The sequence below is a fragment of the Musca autumnalis genome, unplaced genomic scaffold (assembly GCF_047663935.1).
Source record: "Musca autumnalis isolate F117 unplaced genomic scaffold, ASM4766393v1 scaffold_1, whole genome shotgun sequence".
NCBI classification, from domain to species: Eukaryota; Metazoa; Arthropoda; class Insecta; order Diptera; family Muscidae; genus Musca; species Musca autumnalis.
This window is the reverse complement of record NW_027411644.1, coordinates 320,351,029-320,377,909: the sequence shown is the minus strand read 5'-3', so window position 1 is coordinate 320,377,909 and position 26,881 is coordinate 320,351,029. Positions and strand designations below refer to the sequence as shown.

The 26,881-nt window shown below is 38.4% G+C and overlaps 2 protein-coding genes across 2 annotated transcripts in view; both read left to right on the top strand.

Moving 5' to 3' along the window:
- stg (string) overlaps positions 1–26,881 on the top strand; it is a 792,650-nt gene that overhangs the window by 306,089 nt on the left and 459,680 nt on the right. The gene's annotated exons all lie outside the window — the stretch shown is intronic.
- On the top strand, positions 21,486–24,679 carry LOC141390958 (transmembrane protease serine 9-like). The gene is made up of 2 exons (XM_073963883.1): positions 21,486–22,261; positions 23,917–24,679. Exons 1-2 carry the CDS (start codon positions 21,486–21,488, stop codon positions 24,677–24,679), a joined length of 1,539 nt encoding a protein of 512 aa, XP_073819984.1.

Genomic DNA, 26,881 nt, shown 5'->3' with positions numbered 1-26,881 from the left:
ATAACCGATCGCTCTATAATTTCATATGTAAGGTTTTTGGATCAAATGGAACAAATTGGGGTAGGATTTCCAAAGAAAAGGACGGCGTTTTTTGTTTGGGATGACGACTTCTATTTTGTTTTTCAAAATAGTCAGGCTTAATAAATTAATGTTGTTTTAAAAGAAAATATTAAAACAACGACTATGGGATTAAGCCTGACTATTTTGAAAAACAAAACAAAAAAAAAAAGTTTTTTTTGTTTTTAGGTCACATATAACTAGTTTTACCCTGCATTATATGCCTGATATTAGTCCTCTTTTGCAAGGCAATAGCCGTCTGGTGCTAGAGGATTGCAATGTTCATCATGACGGAATGTCATCCAAGGCAATGACCTGCGCTAGCCGAGAAAATTAGATACGCGGATCAAAAGGCAATATAAAACACCTTCTACATTTTGGGTCAATATTTTTGTATAAGGGCACAAATCCTATTACATCTCGACCTGGTGATCAAGCACATTTTTTCAAGTCATACAAGATAAATATTAATTTAAATCAAGAGGAAGTACTCGGTCTCACTTCTCAAATTTTTTTTTTTGTTTTTTGCAAAAATTCTATGAAAAATATAATTTTTCCTGAAAATTACTGTTTTCCCAAAATTTGCCTATTGTGGTATACCGGTATCCTTGGTATGTATCGGAGGGGTTCATATAGATTTATAGGTGCAAAGTCTTATTTTAACATCTGTTGATGTCAAAAAAAAACTCGTCAAAAATGAACTAATAGATATTCGTACCACGGAGTTGCAAATGTTTTGAGCCGCATAAAACATGTGTTCCACCAATATTTCAAACATTTTTGTAAAATACATAAGTGTTCATAACTGAATAATCATTTTTAATCTTGAAAATAGGGTCAATAAAAGATCAAATAACAAAACTCAAAATGTTCCTAAAAATAGATTGATTGCAAATGTTGTCTGTATGTCATCGACCATAGGAACCGACGCACAGTGGTCCCACTTGTATGGAAATGAGTGTCAAAAATATAATCGAGCTATCGCCTCCAAATTTTAAACATAGTTTAAAAGAGAGAAAAAGAATTTTAATGAATGTAGGCCCACATTTCGGTGTAGCCCACATGTAAAGGTACCGCCCGATTTTTTTATATTTTGTCGATTTTAGCCAAATTTTCCAATCGATTTGGCTGTAATTTTGCATTTTGTGTTCTGAGGGACCAACATACCTCCTTGCATCAAATGTTCATTATAAGTCCAATTTTAGATATAGGTCCCACATAAACGTACCTCCCGATATTTGATATTTTGAAGATTTTAGCCAAATTTTCTAACCGAGTTGGCTGCAATTTTGTATTTTGACTTCGGAGGGAACACCATACCTCCGTGCAAGATATGTTCAATATAGGTCCACGTTTAGGTATAGGTCCCATATAAACGTACTTCCCGATATTCGGTATTTTAACGATTTTAGCCAAATTTTCAAACCGATTTGGCTGTAATTTTGCACTTTGAATTCTGAGGGAACGTTTAGGTATAGCTCCCGTATAAACGAACCTCCCGATTTTCGAAATTTTGGCGATTTTACCGGTGTGGTATAAGGGGAACAACTTACAGGGTGGCAGATGGGGGCAACTGGATCTTGTTTTATCGTAAACTAGAGACTTTCCCCTGTATTTTAAAAAAAGTATGGGCTTGCCCTTACGTGGCCAACATTAGTAAAACTCAACATAAATTTATAGTAATGATATTAAAAATAGCACAGAAAGTCATTTACAACGAATTTATTTTTAAGGAAGTTAGAAAACGAATTTTCAATATGTATTTTCGTAAAAACATAGTCAATGCTATCAACTATAAGTTTCATTTCGGAAATTGCACATTTACCTCTTCAATTTTCTTGAATTTCACTCATAAGCTACGATCTATTTTTCGTTTTTAAGGCACCGCATAAAAATCTCAACTTATTCGACTTAACTTGACATATTACCTGTAATTTGGCAAACATAATATTGGATATTAAATATCAATCAGATTTGTCGCCATAACTTTTTCGATTTTTGTCCACGGGCGGACCACAGTGCGACGCCAAGATCATGCAATCATCCGCATACATTACGATCCCTATGCTGTCTGAAAAGAATTTCAGAAAGGTAGAGGTTAAACAGTTACGAAGATATCACCCCCGTTTTGGATCTCCCTGTTTCACTCTACGGGTTTTCGACTTCTTGTTTCTGAATTCCACAAACGACTGGTGTCTGCACATATAGTTGACTATCCAACCTTTCAAACACGGCATGGTAGACGGTATCGAAGGCCTTCGATAGATCAAGTTCCACCATGACTGTTTCATCGCACGGCCTGTTCAGGTTCAGTCTTTTACTATTTTTATACCCTCAGCCTTTAGGCTACCTGCCTCATCGAAATAACGGTTTTAGAACCCAAGTATGTTTGGACAAAATTCGTTTCAGACAATTTAGAGTCGATTTTGCCATTTCCCCCTGTCTGTCTGGCTGGTGCCCACGATAACTCTCGAACGGATCAACCGATTCAAACAAAATTTTTGGGTATCGTAATATTTTGTCCAAACTTAGTTTAAGTTCGAAGATGGGCCATATCGGTCCACTCCTTCGGGTACCTACCCCACAAAACTTCAAAATGTGTCTGTAAAATGTGTGAACGATAAATCTCGAAGGGAGCAATCGATTTGGTCCAAACCTCTCACATCGTATTATTCCTTCTAGATATAGATCAGGATCGAATATGGCCTATATCGGTCCACTCCTTCGGGTACCTCCCACACAAAATTCGGATAAAGTGACGTTTAAGAGCTCCCCTCGGATCGTTTTGAAAATTTTTTCAGTAATGTATCCTTGCCGACGGTAAAATTTTTTTCTTGCGCAAGTCTGTATCTTCTGAGATATTGTCCTGAAATCTCTACGGAACTCTGACGGCACCAAATAAAAATGGCAAATACGCAAGATAATTCTCGCAGGAAGTTTCTGAATGGTGCAGACTTTGCACATCGTATTATTTAATCCAGTCATGTATCAGGTTGGAATATGGAATATATCAGTCCACTCCTTCGGATACCTCCCACACAAAATTCGGATAAAGTGAAGTTTAAGAGCTCCTCTCGGATTGTTTTGAAATTTTTTCAGTAAGTTTTCCTTGCGGCTTCCTCTACGACGGTACAATTTTTTTCTTGCGCAAGTCCATATTTCCTGAGATATTTAATCCAGTCATGTATCAGTTTGGAATATGCTATGGTCCACTCCTTCGGATACCTCCCACACAAAATTCGGATAAAGTGAAGTTTAAGAGCTTCTCTCGCATCGTTTTAATTCTTTATGCACATTTACAACGGTAATTTTTTTTCGGAGTAAGTCAATACTTCCTAAGGGGTAGTTTACACTATATGTAAATGTCATATGACATGAAATTTTCCATCCTTATATAGTCGCTAATATGTGCAATATTGGGATTTTCCTTCCGCCATTTACTTTGCGCGTCCACACCATATAAAGTCTGTAAAATCTTTAATACTGGCGACTGGGGGGAAACCGGCCTGTTCGATTCACCTCTGTTTGGATCCTTGCCGGGCTTATGTAGTGGAACCACCCTACCAACGATAGGTTGAGGACACTTGTTAAATACTAAACTCCTGGGTTGCTTAAGCATTACAATTGATATTCCGTGTTTGCCGCACGCTTTGGATGATTTCGCTTTCCGCATGACGTCTGCAACATCGCCCATTGTACCCATTGTGGTAATACCTCCCCGCCTTGGAGGGCTCGTTAGGACTCGAGGTTATTGACTAGTGTTTTTTTTTTAGATGGTGGTTACAGAGGCTTAAGAGCTCCCGATCTTACTTACTTACTTACTTAGCTGGCCTTTTACAGAACATTTGTTCCATAAGCCGAACTAAGAAAAAATCTCCAATCCTCTCTATTTGCTGCTGTATTTTCCCAATCTGGGATATGTTGCTTTGTGATATCTCGTTTCACTTGTTCGCTCCAACGAAGCTTTGGCCTTCCTGATCTGCGAGAACCTCCATGCGGCCCGTATTTATACGCCTTTTTAGCGGGTTCATCATCACTCATTCTTATAACATGGCCTAGCCATCGCAATCGTTGTATCTCGATTCGTTCAACTATATTGATGTCATTGTATAGTTGATACAGCTCGATGTTCATACGACGCCGATATTCACCGTCAACACAGATTGGCCCGTAGATCTTTCGAAGAATTTTTCTCTCAAATACACAAAGCACTGCCTTATCTGCTTGAGCAAGTACCCATGCTTCGGAACCATACATTAGCACGGGTAGTATCAGTGTTTTGTACAGTGTTATTTTTGTTTGACGAGAGGTGGCTTTATTCCTAAACTGCTTACTCAGCCCAAAGTAGCATCTGTTAGCCAACACTATTCTTCTTCGTATTTCACAACTGATGTTATTTGTTGTGTTTATGGCGGTGCCGAGGTAGACGAAGTCCTTTACTACCTCAAAATTATAGGTACCAACATTCACAGATGGTGCGGTGTTTATGGACATATTACGCGTAGATACCATCAACTTGGTTTTTACGCCGTTTACTGCCAGACCAACTTTAGCAGATTCTCTTTCGACTTTTGCAAAGGTGTCAGTTACTTCCTTTACCGATCGACCCATGATGTCAATGTAGTCGGCATACGCCAGTAACATGTGGCTGTTCGTGTATATCGTTCCATTTCTTTTGACTTCGCGTCTCGTATGACCTTTTCCAGCAGGATGTTGAATAGATCACACGACAGACCGTCTCCTTGTCTGAAACCTCTTTTGGTAGTAAACTCTTCGGAGAGGTTCTTTCCAATTTTAACTGAGGATCTCGTCTCAGTTAATGTCATTCTACAAAGTCGAATGAGCTTTGCAGGAATACCAAAATCAGACATGGCTTGGAACACCTTTGAACGTATAGGGCTGTCGAATGCTGCTTTATAATCGACGAAAAGATGGAAGGTGTCGATCTGCATTTCTTGGGTCTTTTCCAGGATTTGTCTCAAGGTAAATATCTGGTCAATGGTGGATTTGCCAGGTCTAAAGCCGCACTGATAGGGTCCAATAATTTCATTGACCATAGGCTTTAGTCTCTCACACAATATGCCAGACACTATCTTATATGCAATAGGGAGCAGACTTATGCCCCTATAATTGGAGCACACAGTCTTATCACCCTTCTTGTGGACTGGACATAGGATGCTCACGTTCCAATCGTCGGGTACGCGTTCTTCCTGCCAGATGGTGCTAACTAGCTGATGCTTACACCTTATCAGCGTGTCGCCTCCGGTTTTGAACAGCTCGGCTGGTAGGCCATCTGCTCCTGCCGCCTTATTATTCTTCAGCCGGTTTATTGCTGTCCTTACCTCATCTTGGCTGGGCGGTATACCGTCTTCACTGCTATCGGATACCAACAGTTTAGAAAAATGTTCTTTCCATATCCTGAGCACACTATCTGTATCAGTTACCAAATTACCTTGTTGATCTCTACAGGAGGATATTCCTGTACCAAAGCCATCAGTTTGATGCTTCACTCTTTGGTAGAATTTTCGGACTTCGTTCTGTCTCCTGTACATCTCCATTTGTTCACACTCCCTCTTTTCCATTTCTCTCTTTTTCCTGCGGAAAAGGCGTTTCTCCTCTCTCCTTTTCTCCCGATACCTCTCTCGTGCGCTACGCGTTGCTACTGATTGTAAAGTAGCCTTATATGCCGCATTTTTTTCTTCGGTAGCAGCACGGCACTCCTGGTCATACCACGGATTCTTTGGTGGAGGTCTCTGGTATCCAAGTACTGATTTTGCGGCTGTTTGCATGGAGTGGGCAATATTTTGCCATTGTGCTGATATGTTATCGGGACGAGAAGCGCTATCATTAAGCAATTGGGTCAGTTGAGTGGAATATGCTGTGGCTATCTGTTGTGTTTGCAGCTTGGCGATGTCCAACTTTCGTGTTGTGTCTGTCCGTGCTTTATTTGCAACGTTTAGACGGGTACGTACCTTTGCTGCAACGAGGTAATGGTCCGAATCTATGTTTGCTCCTCGGAACGATCGTACATTCAACACGCTCGATGAATGTCTTCCATCTATCACAACGTGATCAATTTGATTTATTGTTCTTTGGTCTGGAGACAGCCAAGTGCCCTTATGAATATCGAGATGCTTAAATCTGGTACTGCTAACTACCATGTTTTTTACCGCTGCGAAGTCTATCAGCCTCATTCCATTGTCTGATGTTTCACTATGTAGACTGAATTTCCCAACTGTTTGTCCAAAGATATTCTCCTTTCCAATTTTGGCATTAAAATCGCCTAGAACAATTTTAATGTCATGGGCAGGACAACGGTCATATGTTTCTTCTAAGCTCTCGTAGAATATATCTTTGGTCTGTTCGTCCTTGTCTTCGGTTGGGGCATGAGCGCAGATAAAGCTGATGTTGAAGAATTTTGCTTTAAATCGAATTGTAGCAAGTCTTTCATTCACTGGGGTGAAGCTGGAGACCAGATGTTTTAACCTCCGACCAACTACAAAAACGCAACCAAACTCATGCTTTGTGTCATGGCAGCTATAATACAGTGCGTCACCTTTAGGTGTTGTTGTGACATCTTTCCCAGTCCATCGTATTTCCTGTATGGCAGTAATATCGGCTTTGTACTTTCCAAGTACGTCTGCCAATGCGAAGACTGCACCTTCTCTATAAAGAGTGCGAACATTCCAGGTGCAGATTCGCAGATCATGGTCCTTAAAACGTTTGCGGGGTTCGTCAACTTTAGAGGGGTTTGTTTTTCTTTTCTTTCGTTTTTTCATAGTAGGCTGTTTTTTTCTAGGGGAGGGTTACCCGACGCCCAAACCCAAGTTTTTAACGTTCTTATGGGTGAACGCGCGGCACATGTTAGCTCACTACCTCTAACGGGTGTTAAAGGCAGCTCCCCAGGTGACACCACGGGGAGGTCAGTGTCCACTTGAGATGAAAGAGGGACCAAGATAAATCCTGGGCTTTGCCATGTTAAAACCGGTCAGGACCGTTCCTTGGTATCTTCCATCCCCTACGTCACCCAAGAACTCCCGATCATTATCTCAAAAAATAAGAAATTCCACATGAAATCAGGCCACCAAGGTCCATCTGCGGTAAAAAAGTCAAAACCTAAGAAGCAACGAGTGAACTAATTAAGAAGAGGAATTTATTATGATAACATTTCCCTCCGGTAATCACAAAATCTGCTTCAGCAAATTCAAAAGATTTCCACATGAAATTTTGGTTCTCATCACACGGTTCCCACAATAAAGAATTAATCAAATTATAATTATAACAATCTCCTCCAACTCGGAACAAAAGGGTTAAACATTTGTTACAATCAAAGTTAAGCCACTGAAATTTCAAAAATTCCCAAATAATTTACTCAATATGGGAAAATATCCACGAAATTGGATAGAAATTTTAGGCCTCTAATAACAATAACCAAATCTATAATTAAATGCTACTTTTACACTAATTATGAAATGAAAATGGAGAGGAGAGCAACAGAAAACAAAAACCAGAAGTAAAATTAATACCAAGAATGTCCACACAGCGTAAATTTCCAAAAAACGAAAGACAGGAAAGAAACAAATAAGTGATCCCTCCTGCCCAAAAACGAAATTAGGCAGACAGACACACAACAACGAGAAAAAAAACCGTGAGAATTAGTTTAGTTGAGTAAAGTTTTCTTTTCGACGATACCCTTTTTTACTAATACAAAGCCACAAAGGTGGCCCATATAGCAATGATTAGAGAAACCATAGTATAGTCATTCTTATCCTTTGCCATGAATTATATCCTTCTTTGGTTTTTGTTTTTGGTTTAAGCATGAACTGGTTATTTTCTTGGGATTCTTTCTTGGTAGGGAAAAAAAACCCAAAACCCCCACCATCGTGGAAACAATATTTTATGAAAAAATATTCTTTTTTTTTAACACCACAGCTCATTAAAATTTCTTTTTTTTTATTTTGTTTGACAATTCAAATCTCGGACAAAGAAGAAGAACAACAACAAGAGTTCAATAACACGGTAAAATTGAAGGGTCACAACCACTTGTTATGTGAAGAAAGAACAGCAAAAACGATGAGTAAATTGAGGGACCTCCTCTAAGGATACTATGTTGAGGTTTTTCCAATCATTTTCTTCCCCCACCTTACTTTGTCTTTTTGGGATAATTAAATTGTAGGCATGCATTGGAAAAACACACACACGCATGGGGACGAAACGCTTTGGTGAGATAACAAGAAAGGGTTTCTTCACACTCCTCGAATCAAAATTAAAAACCAGTTTTCTTGCTTTTGGATACCGTGATGTGGCATTTCGAATAGAAAAGAAGAAAGATCATCCATTTCTTTAATCAAAACTCGATTTTGATTGTAATTCCTTTTTGATTTTGTTGTTGTTGATTTTCCATGGCGACAAAGACAACAAAAATAGTGGATAAGTGCTAAAGCAACAACAATCAAATCTTGTTTTTTAAGATTCCTTACAAAAACAATTGAATTCTACTTCAGAAAAAAAACACAATCAAACACTTGTTGAAGTGAACAAACCCCCCGCTCAGAAGCCTCTCCTTAGCTATGGAAAGACAGCCACATCATTGTTTGTGTTAGAAGAAAGCAATCGAAAACTAAAAGACTGGGCGGCAGAGGCATACACATTAAAGGTACTCCTCATGCAATAGTCAAGTGCATCCTGGCGCGCATGCTCATCGGCATTCTAATAAGGAGAAGGGATTTTTTCAAAACAAGAAAAAAAAATCGAGTCTCAAGGAATTGCTTTGCGGGCTACGAAATACGCCACATCATCTTCAATTCAAGTCATTATCAAACGATTTATCAATCACGGTAGCAATCAAAGAGCCAACCGATTAAGAAGTGGGGATTGGTGAAATTCCTTGAATTTGTGATTAGAGTCATTCAAGAAAATTAACTTCTTTCACTTCAGTTGAGTGGATATTCTTTTGTTTAACCTTTTTGTGTGGGGATTTCAAAGGAGTGGAGAGGATATTTTCCAATTAAAGTTGATTGGGGAATATTTTTCACAGCCCTTATAAAAATAGTGATGAGTTAGTGGATTTAAATTCAAAGCACATAATCTACCATGGGAACACCATGATGTAGTTGGGTTAAGCCCCCTTTTTGTTGTGGTAACAAAAATTCATAGTTTTAAATTTTTAACGAATTTTATAACAACGCACGATGGATTTTTTATTAAATTGGACACACCTCGATTGACTGGCATACAATGCCTTGCGTCAGTTTAGCGATTAATTTTATTTTACAACAAAAAATTACGTCTTTTGTTTTATATGAAGGTCCTTTGAGATAGTTTAGGAATGCATCAAAGTGAAATCAGTCGACAGGACTTATAGTTTTAGAAAGTGTTCTAGGGTATGATGGATACAACGAAACGATCGTATCAGCTCTTGCATGAAACGACAAGGATGTACCGTTGTCTCTCTTACATAACATGTGGACAAATATGTTCTTGGTGTTTATTGTTGACCTGTTGGTGGTTAATTTTTGTTTGATGTTTTTTCGGCTTAAGGTCAGTAAAAAACGTTGTTTATTTTTGTTTTCAAATTTTTATTCCAATATTTCGGTTGACATCGTCAACCATCTTCAGGGATAAACTACAATAAAAACGCAAATTAACATTTAAAAAAACAAAAAACAATTATAACACAAAATTTACATTTAATGAGAAAAGCAACAGCTTCAGATGCCGTTTTGAGCTAGACTAATTGCAACTAAGTTTTTTCTTTTCGTCGAGAGTGCTTGTGTACTAAATGTCTATATATGTGTGCACAGTGGTCGGTATCGGTTTTATAATTCATTCTGATATCGCTGGGTGTATTTATTATGTGCAGCATTTCTAAGGTGAATCGTCTTTTGTAATTATTCTCCTGCGTTAGTATGTCTACGTTTTTGAAATTCGGAGTATGTCCTGTTAAAGTGCAGTGTGCTGCTAAGGCCGTCTTTTGTTCCAAGGGTTTGTCCATTTTTTGATCCGACTTATGTCCGGAAAGTCTAGTTTTTAATTTTGTTTTCGTTGTACCAACATATACCTTCTGGCATATGTTGGTTCCGTCTCCATTGCATTTTATTTTGTAAACAATGTTGCACTTATCTTCCTTTTTAACTTTAGATTTTGTTTTACTGAAAATACTGTTAACGTTGTTGCTCGTTTTTAGGGCTAACTGGTAGTCATCCTTATTGTATATATTGGAGGTCTTCAACCTTTCCGAAAAGCCCGGTATATAAGTAATTGATTTGTATACTTTTTCTTTCTTGTCTTCTTTTTGTGCCTTTTGTTTTTCCGTTGTATATTTTATTAATTCTTCTATGGTTTTGTGGGGAAAATCGTTTTTGTATAAAATGTTATATATTTTTTGCTCATTTACTGCATGGAAACTCTCGTCGCTTATACTTAATACCCGATTAATAAAGTTTGTAGCGGTGTTTATCTTGACTCGTCGTGGACAAATATGTACCTACCGTGGTGTATCCTAGGAGTTACCTTTAGCACCCTCTAAAGGTACTCTTCGAACATGAGCCCCACAAAATTTCACGAATAGGAACCTTCAAAAATAGGAACCATCAGCTTTACGGATGCAGAGGGAATTGTTTTGAAATTTTTACCGAGCGTAGTGCCTGGGGGTGAGTTAGGGCTGGAATATACGAAACAACGATCCTGACTGGTTTAACACGGCAAAGCCCAGGACATATTTTGTTCCCCCTTGGTGACACTTAGGGAACTGTATTTAACATGGGCCGCGCGATTATCTACTAGAACGATAAAACTGTGGTTGGGCGTCGGAGTAGTAACCCACCTCTATAACAAGTAAAAAAATGTCAGTCGTCTTAGCCGACAGATATATACCCTCAGCCAATGTGAAGTGAAACTTTCACCTACGGACAGATCGAATATATTTAAGGTCTCTTCAGAATTTTGTGGCCCTTTTTGGACATTGAACTTGTTGACAAAAATGTGGATTAGGAATTAACTGCACTAAGACACAAATGTTGAACTTTTATAGGGCAGGTACCCTTAGGGAGGACCGAAGTTAAACTAAATTTTGATAAAATATTAGGAGATCCAAAGTTTGCCCCATTCAAGTGATATCTTCCTAGCATTTTAGTGACATTTTTTAAATCTTGGGGAGATGTGTCGAAAGTTGTGGACCGGTATTGTCCATGAAACTAAGTTTGGATATAATATGACGAAGACCAAATGTTGGACCAAATCGGTTGAACAGTTCAAGAGTTATCGTGCTCTCCGACTGCCACATATGGTGACATAGGGGTTTTTTACACTTGTTTTCACAAGAAATATGGACTTGCCCCTGAAAAACTTTTACCGTCGTAATGGAAGTAGCGAATGCAAATCGCTTCAACAAAAACCAAAGTGATTCGAGAGCAGGTCTTAAAGTGAACTTATCCGAAATTTTGTGTGAGAGGTACCAGAAGGAGTAGACAAATATAGTCCATATTCGAACATGTTGTATATCTGGTAGATATATTAGAATGTGCAAAGTATAGATTACATCGGTCACTCTCTTCAAGAGTTATCGTGCGCAAAATTTTTCCGACCATTTTTGAAGTTTTGTTGGGGAGGTACCTGAAGGAATGGGCCGATATAGCCCATCTTCGTATTTAATCTATGTTTTGATAAAATATTACGAAGGCCAAATTTTGGACCGAATCGACATATCCGTTCGAGAGTTATCTTGCGCTCCAACCACTACACAAATTGTCATAGGGGCTTTTTGCACCTTCCCGGCCATTTTCTCAGGAATTATGGACTTGCCCCTAATGAAACTTGTACCGTCGTATGGAGGGCAGTCAATACAAGTTGTTGCAACAAAAATCAAAGCGATTCGAGAGCAGATCCTAAACTGAACTTATCCGAAATTTTGTGTGGGAGGTACCTGAAGGAGTGGGCCGATTGAGTCCATATTGAAACCTCATCTAAGTCTGGTAAAAATTTCATGATGTGACCAAAACGGTTACGGTTCATGACCAAAACGGTTACTCCTTTCAAGATTTATCATGCCCACAAATTTTCCGAACATTTTGGAACTTTTGTGGGGGAGGTACCGGAAGGAGTGGACCGATATATCTCATCATCAAACTTAAACTAAGTTTGGACAAAATATTACGAAAGCCAAATTTTGAACCGAATCGGTTGCTCCGTTCGCGAGTTATCGTGCGCACCAGCCAGCCAGACAGACAGACGGACGGACATGGTTAAATCAACTCCAAATTATCTGAAACACATTTCGTCCAAACATACTTGGGGTCTAAAACCATTATTTCGATGAGGCACATTTTGCCCGTATGAAAGTGTATATGAGGAAAAGTCAAAATTTTTTAGTTTCTATGAAGCTAAGGTTTGTACTATTATAATACGCGAACTATTGTAGTTTACCAATAAGTACGACTATTGCTGGATTAAGTTAGATGTTTTTGTACAAAGCTCAAAAATTTAGCAAAAAAATTTAATTTACGTGGTAGTTACGACCGCGTAAAGGAAAAAACATAGGTAAAAACACGTTGAAGCTAAACAGGTTTTTTACATTGCTATTCGATTTCTGATTAAACCATTCAAATGACGGACATCTGTCCAAAGTAAAAGTAGTAGAATACAAAATGAAGATTACACTTTTAATGTATCACTTTTCAAAATATCCACTGCATCCACCTTTTATGGATGCTGACATTTTGAAGCCGGATTTCAGGTGTTTTTGTATTTTTTATGTAACTGGGACGCGCATTCGGATATTTCGAAAAACCAATTATAGGATTAAAGAACTCGCGATTTCGCATAATCTGATATGTATATTGAGTATGTAGCCCACACAGAAGCAGAGTAATCTATTGCCAAAGGCCAAAATTTAGTGCGATATTTTTTCTAAAAACCCTATTTTTTGGGTACAGTATTTACAATATCGTTTTGAGTGTGCTGGTACCCCGCGATATTTTAGTTTTTCGACGATCGGGATCATATGAATCACAGATCGTAAAAATCCATCTACTAGAACGGCGGAAATGGCTACTGCAAAAATGGAAAAATTTGCGAAAAATGTTTTTCAAAATATCGCTGACTAATTCGCGTTTTATGTGGATCGTTTCCATTTCACTGAAGAAACTGAATCATCACTCGCGTTTGTGCGAAAACAGCGGTTTAACAAATTTAGTGACATGGGAGCTGTATCCGATTTATCCAAAAAATACTGTGTGATGCTACATCCACGGTTCTTGATGGATTTTATTGAAATATGTTTAGATCGATGTATTTTTTCACGGTTGATAGTGAAATCGGATGCGCATAAAAAGTGTATGCACTTTGTGCAAATTATGAGCATTATACAGTTTTTGGCACACTAAACTGTAGACGATGCTACATCGCAGCCGCCAATGTAAATCTTGTTAAAAGTATACAAACGAAAAGAAAACAATTTCTTGTATCGGGAAGCGTGTGTACTGAAGTGATTACAATAATAAATGTGCCTTTTCGCGCGAATTTTACCTAAAATAGATAAAGAACTCCAACCTATTTTTCCTATATTTTCTTCAACTATTTCATAAAATAAATTTGAAAAATATTTTTTTCTTTTTTGAATTTGCTCAATATAATTTTTGTTTTTGCTATAATATGCGAACCGCTAAATAGATTTGTAAAGTTTTGGTTTCATTTGAATACTCGTGATGTTTACATTACGCACATATTTTTAAAATATTTTTAGGATGCATAAACAGCTTGAATTCTATCAAAACATATTGCAAACTACAATTTTTTTTTAATTCTTTCTTATTTTCCGCGAAAATTTACAAAATTTTTACTAATGTTATAGCACCTCTGTAATCATATAGTACGTAAGAAGCCATTAGTTAACAGTTTTTCTCAATATAATGAGTAGTGATTTTTAAAGATTTTTTTCTTATTATCAGAATTGAAACCGCCATAACTTTTGCGAGCAATAACCGAAATTAGTATCTCGAACAGATTTGAGAATGGGAATTTTTTCTCAAGCCGTGTACCAAAAATCATTCATGTAGCTTTAAAAAAAATTTTTAATTTTTTTTCGATGGAAAACTAAAAAATTTTGTCTTTTCTTCATATACCCTTTCTAGCCTAAAGGCTGAGGGTATAAAAAGCACCCCGCCATGTGAAATCAAAGAAAAACAAACACTCCAAAGATGATGACTCCCGCAAACGCTTAGAGGGTCATGATCTGTGAATCTGCACCTGGAATGTCCGGATTATTTACATAGTAGATGCGGATTTACTTGAAAAGTGCAAAGCAAATACTATAACCTTGTAAGAAGTGTCATGAAATCGGACCGACGTAAAAAATCACAAACGGCTACGTACTGCATTATTGCTGCTATGAAACGAAACATGAGCGTGGTGTTTGATTTATGGTACATCGGAGACAAAAATCGGTAAAGTGCTAATAATTTCGACCAAAATGTAGGTGTCATTAAGTCCTACCGATATCAGGACTGCTATCAACTTTTATTAAAACTTTTCATTTATAATTATACCCTCAGCCTTTATGCTAGAAAGGGTATATGGCGAAAAACAAAAATTTTTTACAATCGATGAATCCGAGTTTCACCCTTTCAGAATTCGCGAACTGTTAACATATTCTATATAGTATGATATACATTCTTTAAACTGAAGTGTTTTAGGAGGAATCCCATAAGGTCGACCATTAAAATTAATTTACGTGGAAGCTGTGTTGGCATCAATGTAGAAAAATAGGTAAAAATGGGTTGAAGCCAACAAGTTTTTTTATGCTCCCTTCCGATTTTAGGCTTAACCTTACATTTTATAGACATATGCCCAAAGAAAGACTCAAAGAATACTTCATGGGCAATATGATACTGGTGTATCATTTTTCGATATATCCACTGCATCCACCTAAAATTGATGCTAACATTTTGAAGCCGGAATTTCGGGGTTTTTTGAATTGTTTTAATAATTCGGACGCGCAACAAGATAATATTCAAAACTCACATTAGGATTATAAAACTCTTGATTCTACGTCGTTTAATGCATATCTCATGAGTGTGCTCCTTACAGCATCCTAGTAATTGGAGTCTAAAGGCCAATATTTGATGTGTGATTTTTTTTAAAAAACCTATTTTTTGCGTTTAAAATTTACAAGTGCCATTCAATTTCCTTTGTACCCCGCGTGAATTTAGTTTTTTTTTTACGCGACGGATCTAATGAGACCTTCCGTGAGCGAATCCATCCACTAAAACCGCGGATATAGATACCCTGAAAATAGGAAAAGCAGCAAAAAATTATTTCGAAAAATCCGCGTACTAAACCGCGATTTTCTTGAATTTTTTTTACGTAAATGGAATCCTTTATACGCGATTATAATATTTGCGAAAACGCGTGTCATAAATCACTGAGATTCGCGTGTAATATGGGTTTTTCACCAAAAATAGAATGTGGAGGCACATCCGCGGTTCTTGAAGAATCTAATTAAAATTGGTATATTTGGACGTATTTTTGATAGGCGCTGGCGAAACCGGATGCGCATCAAAATCGTATGCACATTGCGCGACTTTCACCAACTTTAAGGTTTTTTGCAGTGTATGATGCAACTGGTGGCACACAATGGCCCCTGAGTGAAACATCGAAATATGCATAAATTTTGACAGAGATTGATTCGCTGTATCCAAAAACGGATGCGCATCAACCGACTTTAACTAATTCGCGAATAACAGGCTTTTTAATTATAATATTAATTGAATGATTGTAATTTCAATATTACTCTTAATTTCCTACCTTTATAAGTTATCACAGTAATCAGTTAAACTCTCGCGATGGTAAACCATATGTTTTGATGATGTTTTAACTGTATACATTCATTATTCTATGGGATTTTAGCAAAATAGTTGGAGAACTCCCAAATATTTTTTTCTAATTTTTAGAATCAAACCAAAAAAATATTTGCAACAATATTTTCCAACAATAAGTTTTTCTCTTTTGTTGTTGCTATAATATGCAATTTATGTACCCAATCTCTATAAATTTGGTATCATATTTTTCAACGCATTGTCTAGATTCCGCATATATTCTTTAATTTATTTTTGAAGGTTTGTACGGATTCTGGGACAGGATAATTTCGATTTACTTCAAAATTTTTTTATTATTTGTTGACTTTCCGCGAAAATAATAATAAATTTAATAACTATTTAAACATCTACGAATAGATATGGACTGCTGTTAACGATTTATGCATACATTTTCTCATAACAACAAAAAAGATATTTTTAAATATTTTTTCTTTATATGAGAATAAAAACCGCTATAACTTTTGCGCGCATTGGCCAATTTCGTGAACGCGAGCAGATTTGAAACCGGATTTTTTTCCTTTACCTCTGTACCAAAAATCGTAGATGTGCTCGTAAAAAAAATTTTTAATTTTTTTCAAATGGAATTGTAAAGGAATTTTGTTATTCGCCATATACACTTTCATACGGGCAAAATGTGCCTCATCGAAATAATGGTTTTAGACCCCAATTATGTTTGGACGAAATGTGTTTCAGACAATTTGGAGTTGATTTAGCCATGTCCGTCCGTCTGTCTGTCTGTCCGTCTGTCTATCTGGCTGGCTGGTGCGCACGATAACTCTCGAACGGATGAACCGATTCGGTTCAAATTTTGGCTTTCGTAATATTTTGTCCGAACTTAGTTTAAGTTCGAAGATGAGCTATATCGTAGACTCCTTCCGGTACCTCCCCCACAAAAGTTCGAAAATGTTCGGAAATTTTGTGGGCATGATAACTCGTGAAGGGAGTAACCGATTTGGTCCATACTTCGCACATCGTGAAATTTCTACCAGACTTAGATGAAGTTCCAATATGGACTCAATCGGCCCACTCCATCGGGTACCTCCCACACAAAATTTCGGATAAGTTCAGTTTATTACCTGCCCTCGAATCGCTTTGATTTTGTTGCAACAACTTGTATTCACTTCCCCCCATACGACGGTACAAGTTTCATCAGGGGCAAGTCCATACTTCCTGAGAAAATGACCGGAAAGGTGCAAAAAGCCCCTACGACACCTTGTGTAGTGGTTGGAGCGCAAGATAACTCTGGAACGGATATGCCGATTCGTTCGGCATGGAAGTGAGCAGCGCCAGGTTCCAGCACCATGACATACACATGAATGAAAAACAAGTAAGAAAAGCGTTAAGTTCGGTCGGGCCGAACTTTTTATACCCTCCACCACAAATTTCAGCCATTTCGGTGGATTAATGTGGCCACAACCTTCAAAATACCGAAAATCGGAAGGTACCGTTCTATGGGGGCTATATTATGGCGTGGACCTATACCTAAAAATTTCAATACCAAAAGTCCTACGTACATATTATAGATTTTCCCAAAATTTCATCCACCTACGTCAATCCGTTCGGACGCTAGAGTGATTTCCACAGACGGACAGACGGACAGACGGACGGACATGGCTATATCGATGTAGAATTGCACGCTGATCAAGAATATATATAGTTTGTGGGGTCTACAATGATTGTTTCGAGTAGTTACAAACGTAGTGACAAACTTAATATACCCCCATCCTATGGTGGAGGGTATAACAAGTAAAAAAGTATCAGTCGGCTTTGCCGACAGAGATATACCCTCAGCCTGTGTGGAATAAAATACTTTTTTCTCAAAAAACTTATGTATTTAGGGGGTTTTTAGAATTTTGGGCGTATGAACTTCCCAACAAAAATATGGACTAGGATAAAAGCTCAAAGCTTCGAGAGTTACCGTGCGCTTCAGCCACTACATATTGTGTCATAGGGGTTTTTTACACCGTTCGGGTTGTTTTCTCAAGAAGTAAAATTTTAAAATTTTACTGCCGTAATAGAGACAGCGAAAGCAAGTTACTTCAACGAAAACCAAAGTGATTCGATAGCAGGTCTTAAAGTGGATTTATCCGAAATTTTGTGTGGGAGGTACCCGAAGGAGTGGACATATATTGTTTATATTCGGACATGAAATATATCTGTTTCACAGGAAGTATGGACTTGCCCCTGATGGCACTTGTACCGTCGTATGGAAGGCAGTGAATACAACTTGTTACAACAAAAATCAAAGCGATTTGAGAGCAGGTCCTAAACTGAACTCTTCCGACATTTTGTGTGGGGGGTACCAGAAGGAGTGGACCGGTCGAGTCCATATTGGAAGCTCATCTATGTCTGGTAGAAATTCCACGATGTGTAAAGTATGGACCAAATCGATTTCTACCTTTAAGAGTTATCGATCGCAAAATTTTTCCGAACAGTTTCGAACTTTTGTGGGGAGGTATCTGAAGGAGTGCACCGATATAGCCCATCCTCGAACTTAAACAAAGTTTGGACAAAATATTACGATATCCAAAACTTGGTTCGAATCGTTTGATCCGTTCGAGTGTTATCGGCTTTACCGACAGAGATATACCCTCATATTATATGAATTGAAACATTCATCTATGGAATTCATCTAAAGAATCGAATACGGGCTACGCAACCAAAATCCTTTTCCCAATTATTATGCCTTTTTCAGATTTTGTGGCCCTTTTTGGGTGTATGATCTTGCCGACAAAAATATATTTCGTTTACAGCTCAAAAGTGTTGCGAAGGAAGTACATGAAGAAATTCATCAGGATAGTCCACTTTGGAAGTGGATATTTTTTGGGAGTCATTTCTTCTTGATAAATAGCGCGCTCTCCAGCCAATTCAGTTGGTCACCGTATAACATAGAAGTTTTCGACCACTATGTCAAGCACGGACTCGCTGTCAACCGGACCACATTACATTACATTTGTTCCATTACAGAACATTTGTTCCATACGCCGAACTAAGAAGAGTTCTCCATTCCTCTCTATTTGTTGCTTTGCACTCTGGAGTACCTTTTCATCTCATCATCCACTTGTTTGCGCCATCTATTCCTTGGCCTGCAATTCTGCGTGCACCGCCAAGCGGTCCGTATTTATACGCCTTTTTAGCGGGTTCATCATCGCTCATTCTTATGATATGGCCTAGCCAACGCAATCGCTGCATCTCGATACGTTTAACAATATTGATGTCGTTGTATAGCAGTCTGCTTGCGCAAGTACCCAGGCTTCGGAGCCATACATCAGCACGGGTAGTATCAGTGTTTTGTAGAGCGTTATTTTTGTTTGACGAGATGTGGCTTTGTTTTGAAACTGCTTAGCATCTGTTTGCCAATACAATTCTTCTTTTTATTTCACAACTGATGTCGTTTGTTGTGTTTACGGAGGTGCCGAGGTAGACGAAGTCTTTTACTACCTCAATATTATAAGAACTAACTTCCACAGTCGGTCAATGGACGCATTGCGCGTCGACACCATCAACTTGGACTTCTCACCGTTTACCGCCTGACCCACTTTAGCAGATTCTCCTTCGACCTTCACAAAGGTATAAGTTACTTCTTTTACTGATCGGCCCATGATGTCTATATCATCAGCATAAGCAAGTAACATGTGGCTATTGGTGTAGATTGTACAACTTCTTTTGACGTTTGCCTCTCGTGTAACCTTTTCCAGCAGGATGTTGAAGAGATCACACGAAAGGCTGTCTCCTTGTCTGAAACCTCTTTTGGTATTAAACTCTTCGGAAAGGTTCTTTCCTATTTTAACTGAGAACCTCGTGTCAGTTAAAGTCATTTTACAAAGCACAGGATACTCAGGTTCCAATCGTCGGGTACTCGTTCTTCCTGCCAGATGGTGCTAACTAGCTGATGAATACACCTTATCAGCGTGTCGCCTCCGGTTTTGAACAGCTCGGCTGGTAAGCCATCGGCCCCTGCTGCCTTATTATTCTTCAGCCGATCTGTTGCTGTACTTACCTCATCTTGGCTGGGCGGTATACATTCAATACCATCTTCTGGGATTGGGACTGTGGTATCTTTGTCGTCTTCGCTGCTATTGGATACCAACAGATTTGAAAAGCGTTCCTTTCATACCACATGAATTAGCATTGTTAAAATTTTCCCGAGTATCTGCGAACAGACTCTAATCTGCACTTAAACAAAAATGTTAAGCATTTCCTAAGGAGAAGACCAATTTGGAAAATTTTCGAAATTAAACCACATTTGGACAAAATATTATGAAATCCAATGTTTGTACAAAATTGGTTCCTCCGTCCAACAGATATAGTGATTTTGTAAGTGAATTTTTGAAGAGAGTGAGAAGCGATGTGTGTCATCTTCGAACTTATGCTAAGTTTGGACAAAAAATAACGTAGGGAAAATTTTGGACCAAACCAGCTGATCCGTTCGAGAAGTGTAGTGCGCGTCAGCCACTACACATGGTTCTATAGGGGGTTTTTTACAGCTGTCGGCCCACCTACTGAGGAAGTATGGACTTGAGAAGTCGTTACAACAAAAATCAAAGTGATTTGACTTTTTCCAAATTGTGTGTGGGAGCTACCCGAAGGAGAGGACCCACTGAGAACCTCATCTAAGTCTGGTAGAAATTTCACGATATGCAAAAAATGGACCAAAGCAATTACTCCCTTCAAGGGTTATCGTGCTTACCATTTTAGCGAGATTTTTTTAACTTTTGTAGGGGGGGTTCCCAATGGAGTGTACCGACAAAATTGAACTAAGTTTGGACATATTATTACGAAAGCCAAATTTGGACCAAATCGGTTAATCCGTTTGAATGTTTTCGTGCGCACCAGCCAGACAGACGGACGGACATGGCTAAATTCAATTTGAACACCATTGTTTTAATGCTAAAATTGGGAGGGAAAATATCTTTGGTTCAACGTCGACAAGTTCTGCCTTCAAGAGGCAAGATCCGAGAACCGAATGAGGCTAATCGATTTCGAAGCTTTAAAAACATGGTAGTGAGCAACATCAGATTCCAATCCCTCGAAGTTCCCAAGGCCACACGGTGGTCCCCAGATGGAAAAACCAGAAACCAGAAGGAAAATATTATTAAAGTTTTGGAATCAAACATGACTGCGATGACCTAGCCAAGATTAGATTTTACCCGATAATGGCCTGCCTGCATGTCGACCTATTCACGACAAGACATTAGTCGGCAAGGAGTTTGGCATTATTACAAACGATTGTAACCTCGGAGACAGAAGTCTCCCCCTACACGTCGTACGACCCGTGCTCAATCGACGTCGAATAAAGAGAAAAAATATTGGGAAAAATATGACAGTGGTATTACGAGTTCTACCTGCTAACCGCCACATTTTTTGCTGGGGTATTTCGAATATTCTGTCTTGTGTTCATTTTGAATAATATTTATTTGGTAAATATTTATTTATATTTATTTTGAAGGCATTCACTTGTTTATACCCGACTAAACACTACCTTAATGCAATAAAATTAAAATAAAACTTTAGATTTGAACATTAACAACTTCAGTTGAAATATTTACTTCAGAAATGTTTTACCTTCGGAAGAATTGGATAATATGTATTGTGCTAAGTCTATTCTTTTTCGCAAACATCGTTAAAGCTATCATACCGGGCAATCAAAATGCCAGTATAACCATTGACCAGGCTCCTTATATGGTTCAGATGAGAGAACGTAATGATAAACATGCATGTGGTGGAACTCTGATAGCACCTCAGTTTGTGGTAACGGCGGCTCATTGTTTTGAAAAATATGGTATTGGTAATTATAAAATTGTTGCCGGTTCTACAACAGCGAAGGAACAAAATGTTGTCGTCAACATAAAACGCCTGTTCATACACCCACTCTATGAACCGGGTTTTGCAAATTACGATGTAGCGGTTTTGAAATTAAATCGACCAATATTTGGTGAACATGTCGAGGCCATAGAGTTGTGTGATGATGACGCCGCACTGGAGGAAGGTGAACTGTTACAAATATCTGGTTGGGGTAAACAGGTGGATGATGATTTGGCAAAACCGTCTGAAACATTGCACAGTGTTTCAATACCAATATTATGGGAAACAAAATGTGCTGCTATTTATGATGAAGAAGAATCAGATATGGAAAAGATCTCGGATGAAATGCTCTGTGCCCATGGCCCGAATGGTGAGGATGCTTGTCAAGGTGATTCCGGTGGTCCTGCTGTCTATAATGGTCAATTGTGTGCTGTTATTTCATGGGGCCACGGTTGTGGTAGCTTGGAGTATCCGGGAGTTTATGTTCGCATTGATTCAGTGCGTGATTTTATTGAAGATTGTTTGAGGCAATAAATGCATTTTTCAAATATTCACAAAATGTGTTTTTTTTTTCAGAAAATGAAAAAAAGGTCTTTTATAGATCGAAGATCTTTTAACGGTCTTCTATAGACAGAAGACTTTTTAACGGTATTTTATAGATCGAAGACCTTTTAAAGCTCTTCTATAGACAGAAGGACTTTTTACTGTCTTCTATAGACAGTAGACCTTTTAACGGTCTCCTTAGACAAAATACCTTTTACTGGTCTTCTATAGACAGAAGACTTTTTAACTGGGTTTTATAGATCTACGACCTTTTAACTGTCTTCTATTGACCGAAGACCTTTTAACGGTCTTCTATAGACAGAACACCTTTTAACGGTCGTCTGTAGACAGAAGACCTGTTAACGCTCTTCTATAGACAGAACACCTTTTAACGGTCGTCTATAGACAGAAGACCTGTTAACGCTCTTCTATAGACAGAAGACCTTTTAAGGGTCTTCTATAGACAGAAGACATTTTAACGGTCTGTTATAGACAGAAGACCTTTTAGGGGTCTTCTATAGACAGAAGACCTTTTAGGGGTCTTCTATAGACAGAAGACCTTTTAAGGGTCTTCTATAGACAGAAGACGTTTTAACTGTCTTCTGTAGACAGAAGACCTTTTAACGGTCTTCTATAGACAGAAGATTTCAACACCTCCTTAAATGTCTTCTATAGACAGAACACCTTTTAACGGTCGTCTATAGACAGAAGACCTGTTAACGCTCTTCTATACACAGAAGACCTTTTAAGGGTCTTCTATAGACAGAAGACCTTTTAAGGGTCTTCTATAGACAGAAGACGTTTTAAGGGTCTTCTATAGACAGAAGACGTTTTAACGGTCTGTTATAGACAGAAGACCTTTTAACGGTCGTCTATAGACAGAAGACCTTTCAGCGGTCAGCTGTAGACAGAAGACCTTTTAGCGGTCATCTGTAGACAGAAGATCTTTTAACGGTCTTCTATAGACAGAAAACCTTTTAACGGTCTCCTATAGATAGAAGACCTTAAAGGGTATACTATAGACAGAAGACCTTTTAACGGTCTTCTTTAGACAGAATACCTTCAAACGGTCTTCTCTACACAGAAGACCCTTTAACGATGTTCTCTAGACAGAAGACCTTTTAACGATCTCCTATAGACAGATGACTTCAAGCACGTCTTTAACCGTCTTCTATAGACAGAAGATATTTTAAAGGTCGTCTATAGACAGAAGACCTTTCAGGGGTCATCTGTACACAGAAGATCTTGTAACGGTCTCCTATAGACAGAGGACCTCCTGTAACCAGAAGACCTTTAAAGGACCTTTTAAGGTTTCTTTATAGGCAGAAGATTTTTTAAGGATCCTTTATAGACAGAATAACTTTTAACGGCCTTCTATAGTTAGAATGTAAAAAGGATACATTCTAACAGTGTTGCTTTATAGAGGGCTTTCGAACGGTCTTCTTTAAATGTTAGACGTTATGGAACATTCTTCCACAACATAGCTCTTCTATGATAAACTGAACTTATGTTTTGAATTTATTTGCTTAGTTTAATATTTTGCTCTTTTGTTTAGCAAATATTTAAACAAATGTTTGGTTATTTTGAAAGAAATGAAGATTCATTTTAACGCAATGTTCTCTATAAATACGATCGACAGCTTGCACTCATCATCATTAACCAAAATGTTTCGCATCTTATTGATATGCTGCTTAGCAGCCTTTACTACGGCTCAAGATTCCCGTATTATCAATGGTGACATAATAGATATAGCCCACGCACCCTACATAATGCAGCTGAGGACCAAACGTGATATAACTGTATGCGGTGGTACATTGGTGGGTCCACGTCATGTTGTCACAGCAGCTCACTGTTTTGACAAAATGAAACCCGAAGAATTTATTGTGGTTGGTGGTGCCAGTACGGTGGATGAAGCCGGAGTACAGCGTAAAGTTGTCAAAGGTTTTATACATCCTGGTTATCGTATGCTGAACAAGGATCGTGATATTGCTGTTCTCGTATTGGAGGAAGATATGGTGGGAAAAAATATTCGTCCCATTTCCCTTTGTTCTGGAGCTTTACAACCAGGGGATATGATTCAAGTTTCTGGTTGGGGTCGCACCCAAGAGGATGGTTATTCTTCTGATGAGTTACGTACCATCTTTATGCCCATCATTGATAAACAGGAATGCCTGAAGAAGTATAAAAAGGTTTCGGTGAAAATCACTGATTCCGTTGTCTGTGCTTACGATGGCGGCTATAAGGATTCGTGTCGCGGCGATTCTGGTGGCCCTGGCGTTTTTGGTGGTGAACTGTGTGCTGTGGTGTCGTGGGGCATGGGTTGTGGCCGTGCTGAATATCCTGGCCTTTATACCAGCATTGATGTTGTACGTGATTTCATTGAAGAGTCCATGAAACAGTAAACGATGAGATAAATAAATAAAGAGTTTTTGAGAATATTGAGAAAATATTTTGGGTATGGGTGAAAGTTAATTGTAAAGGGAATTCTAGAAATTTTTCTAAACGAAGGACCATTTGTAGACGAGCTGAAGCACGTCTATGTAGACTAGCAGAAGCACGTATATATATGCAAACTGAAGCACTTCTTTATAGACGAGCAGAAGCACGTCTTTATGGAAGAGTAGAAACACGTCTTTATGGGCGAGCAGAAGCTCGTCTTTATAGACGTCTTCATAGACGAGCTCAAGCACGTCTTTATTGACGAGAGCAAGCACGTCTATGCAAATTGAAGCACTTCTTTATAAAAGAGCAGAAGCACGTCTTTATAGACGAGCAGAAACACGTCTTCATGGGCGAGCAGAAGCACGTCTTTATAGGCGAGCTCAAGCACGTCATTATAGGCAAGCTCAAGCACGTCTTCATAGACGAGCTCAATCACGTGTTTATTAACGAGCTCAAGCACGTGTTTATAGACGAGCAGAAGCATCTCTCTGTAGATGAGCTTAAGCACGTCTTAATAAATGAGCTCAAGCACGTCATTATAGGCGGGCTCAAGCACGTCATTATAGGCGAACGTTTTTATGGGCGAGCTCAAGCACGTCTTCAAAGACGAGCTCAAAACACGTCTTTATTAAGAGCTCAAGCACGTCTTTATTAAAGAGCTCAAGCACGTGTTTATAGACGAGCTCAAGCACGTCTTTATTGACGAGCTGAAGCACGTCTTTATTGACGAGCTGAAGCACGTCTTTATAGACGAGCTCCAGCACGTCTTTGTTGAGGAAGTCAAGCACGTCTTTACAGACGAGCAGAAGTACCTCTTTATAGATAAGCTCAAGCACGTCTTTATAGGCGAGCTCAAGCACGTCTGTATCGGTGATCTGAAGCACGTCTTTATAGACGAGCTCAAACACGTCTTTGTATTCCAGCCGAAGCTAAAGAAAAATCTGCGCTGGATATTTATATTACTTCCATTATCCTTCAGAATATACACGATACCTCCTTCCGACTTATCGATTAACTTAAGCCAACCCTCTAAAAGTCTCCACTAACAAAACATTTAGCAATTTAAAGTATTTTATATTTTTATTTTCCTATTATCTCCAAAGTTTCTCTAAGATTCCATTACCTGCTCAATAAACCACTTAACTTCATTGATATCGGTATAAATACCAGGAGCCTGGCGATGGCCACAACCAAAACTCCACGAAACAATACCGCATAGTTCTCCACCAAAAACTGCAGGTCCACCAGAGTCGGAAGTGCAAGCATCTTTTCCCTCATCATAGGCACACATCATGGAATTGGTGAGATTTTCTCCCAAACGTTTATATCTCAAAACACATTCTTCCCGAGGCAATAGTGGTACACGAACTGTTCGCAAATGCTGTGATAAATCGCCATTTTCTGCAACACGTCCCCAACCGGAAATTTGCAAAAGGCTACCAGCCTCCAAGGGTTCACTACAGAGTGAGATGGGTTTTATAACACCACCCTTCAGTTCGCTACTCAATTTTAATACAGCCACATCCATATCTACTGTATCAGGATCATATTCGGCTGGCATAAAACCATCTTCATCTAGACTCTGCATACCTTCATCCGCATCATCATTAAGAGTTGTGGCTCCAGCAACTACTTTAATATCCGACAACTGATAACCTTCCAAGCAATGTGCTGCTGTAACCATATAACGTGGTTTAATTAAGGCTCCCCCGCAAAAGAATCCATCTCTTTTGTGATGTAGCTGTACAATATAAGGTGCCTTATCAACGGTTATTTCTTCTCCACCCAATATACGGGATTGGGCAAAAACTTGTACTACTAGAGTTAGTAGAAGAATTGAAAATATTCTTTGAATATTTGCTAACATTTTTGGTTCAGTTGGTTGTTTGAATCGCAACTAATGAAAAAAATTGGTTATTTTCGGTTTTTATTAGAAGTGAAGAAGCATAACATTTCAGTATCATGTCACACTTGTGTAAATAAATATGAAAATCAATTGTTTAGATCTACAAAATTGAGAAAAATGGTATAAAATAAGCTGTATTGTTCAAGAGTTGTTTATGAAATATAAGGAATTTGTTTTTTTAAATTTTCATATCATGAAATCGTGAAAAGCCGCGGTAATAATTGTTGGTGCTAATTTTGCTCAATAGTCGGTTAAT

Coding starts and splice junctions, on each gene's coding strand:
- LOC141390958 (XM_073963883.1), top strand. CDS start 21,486: ATGTTTTACCTTCGGAAGAATTGGATAATATGTATTGTGCTAAGTCTA. Junction 22,262..23,916: donor TTTATTGAAGATTGTTTGAG/GCAATAAATGCA, acceptor TACGATCGACAG/CTTGCACTCATCATCATTAA.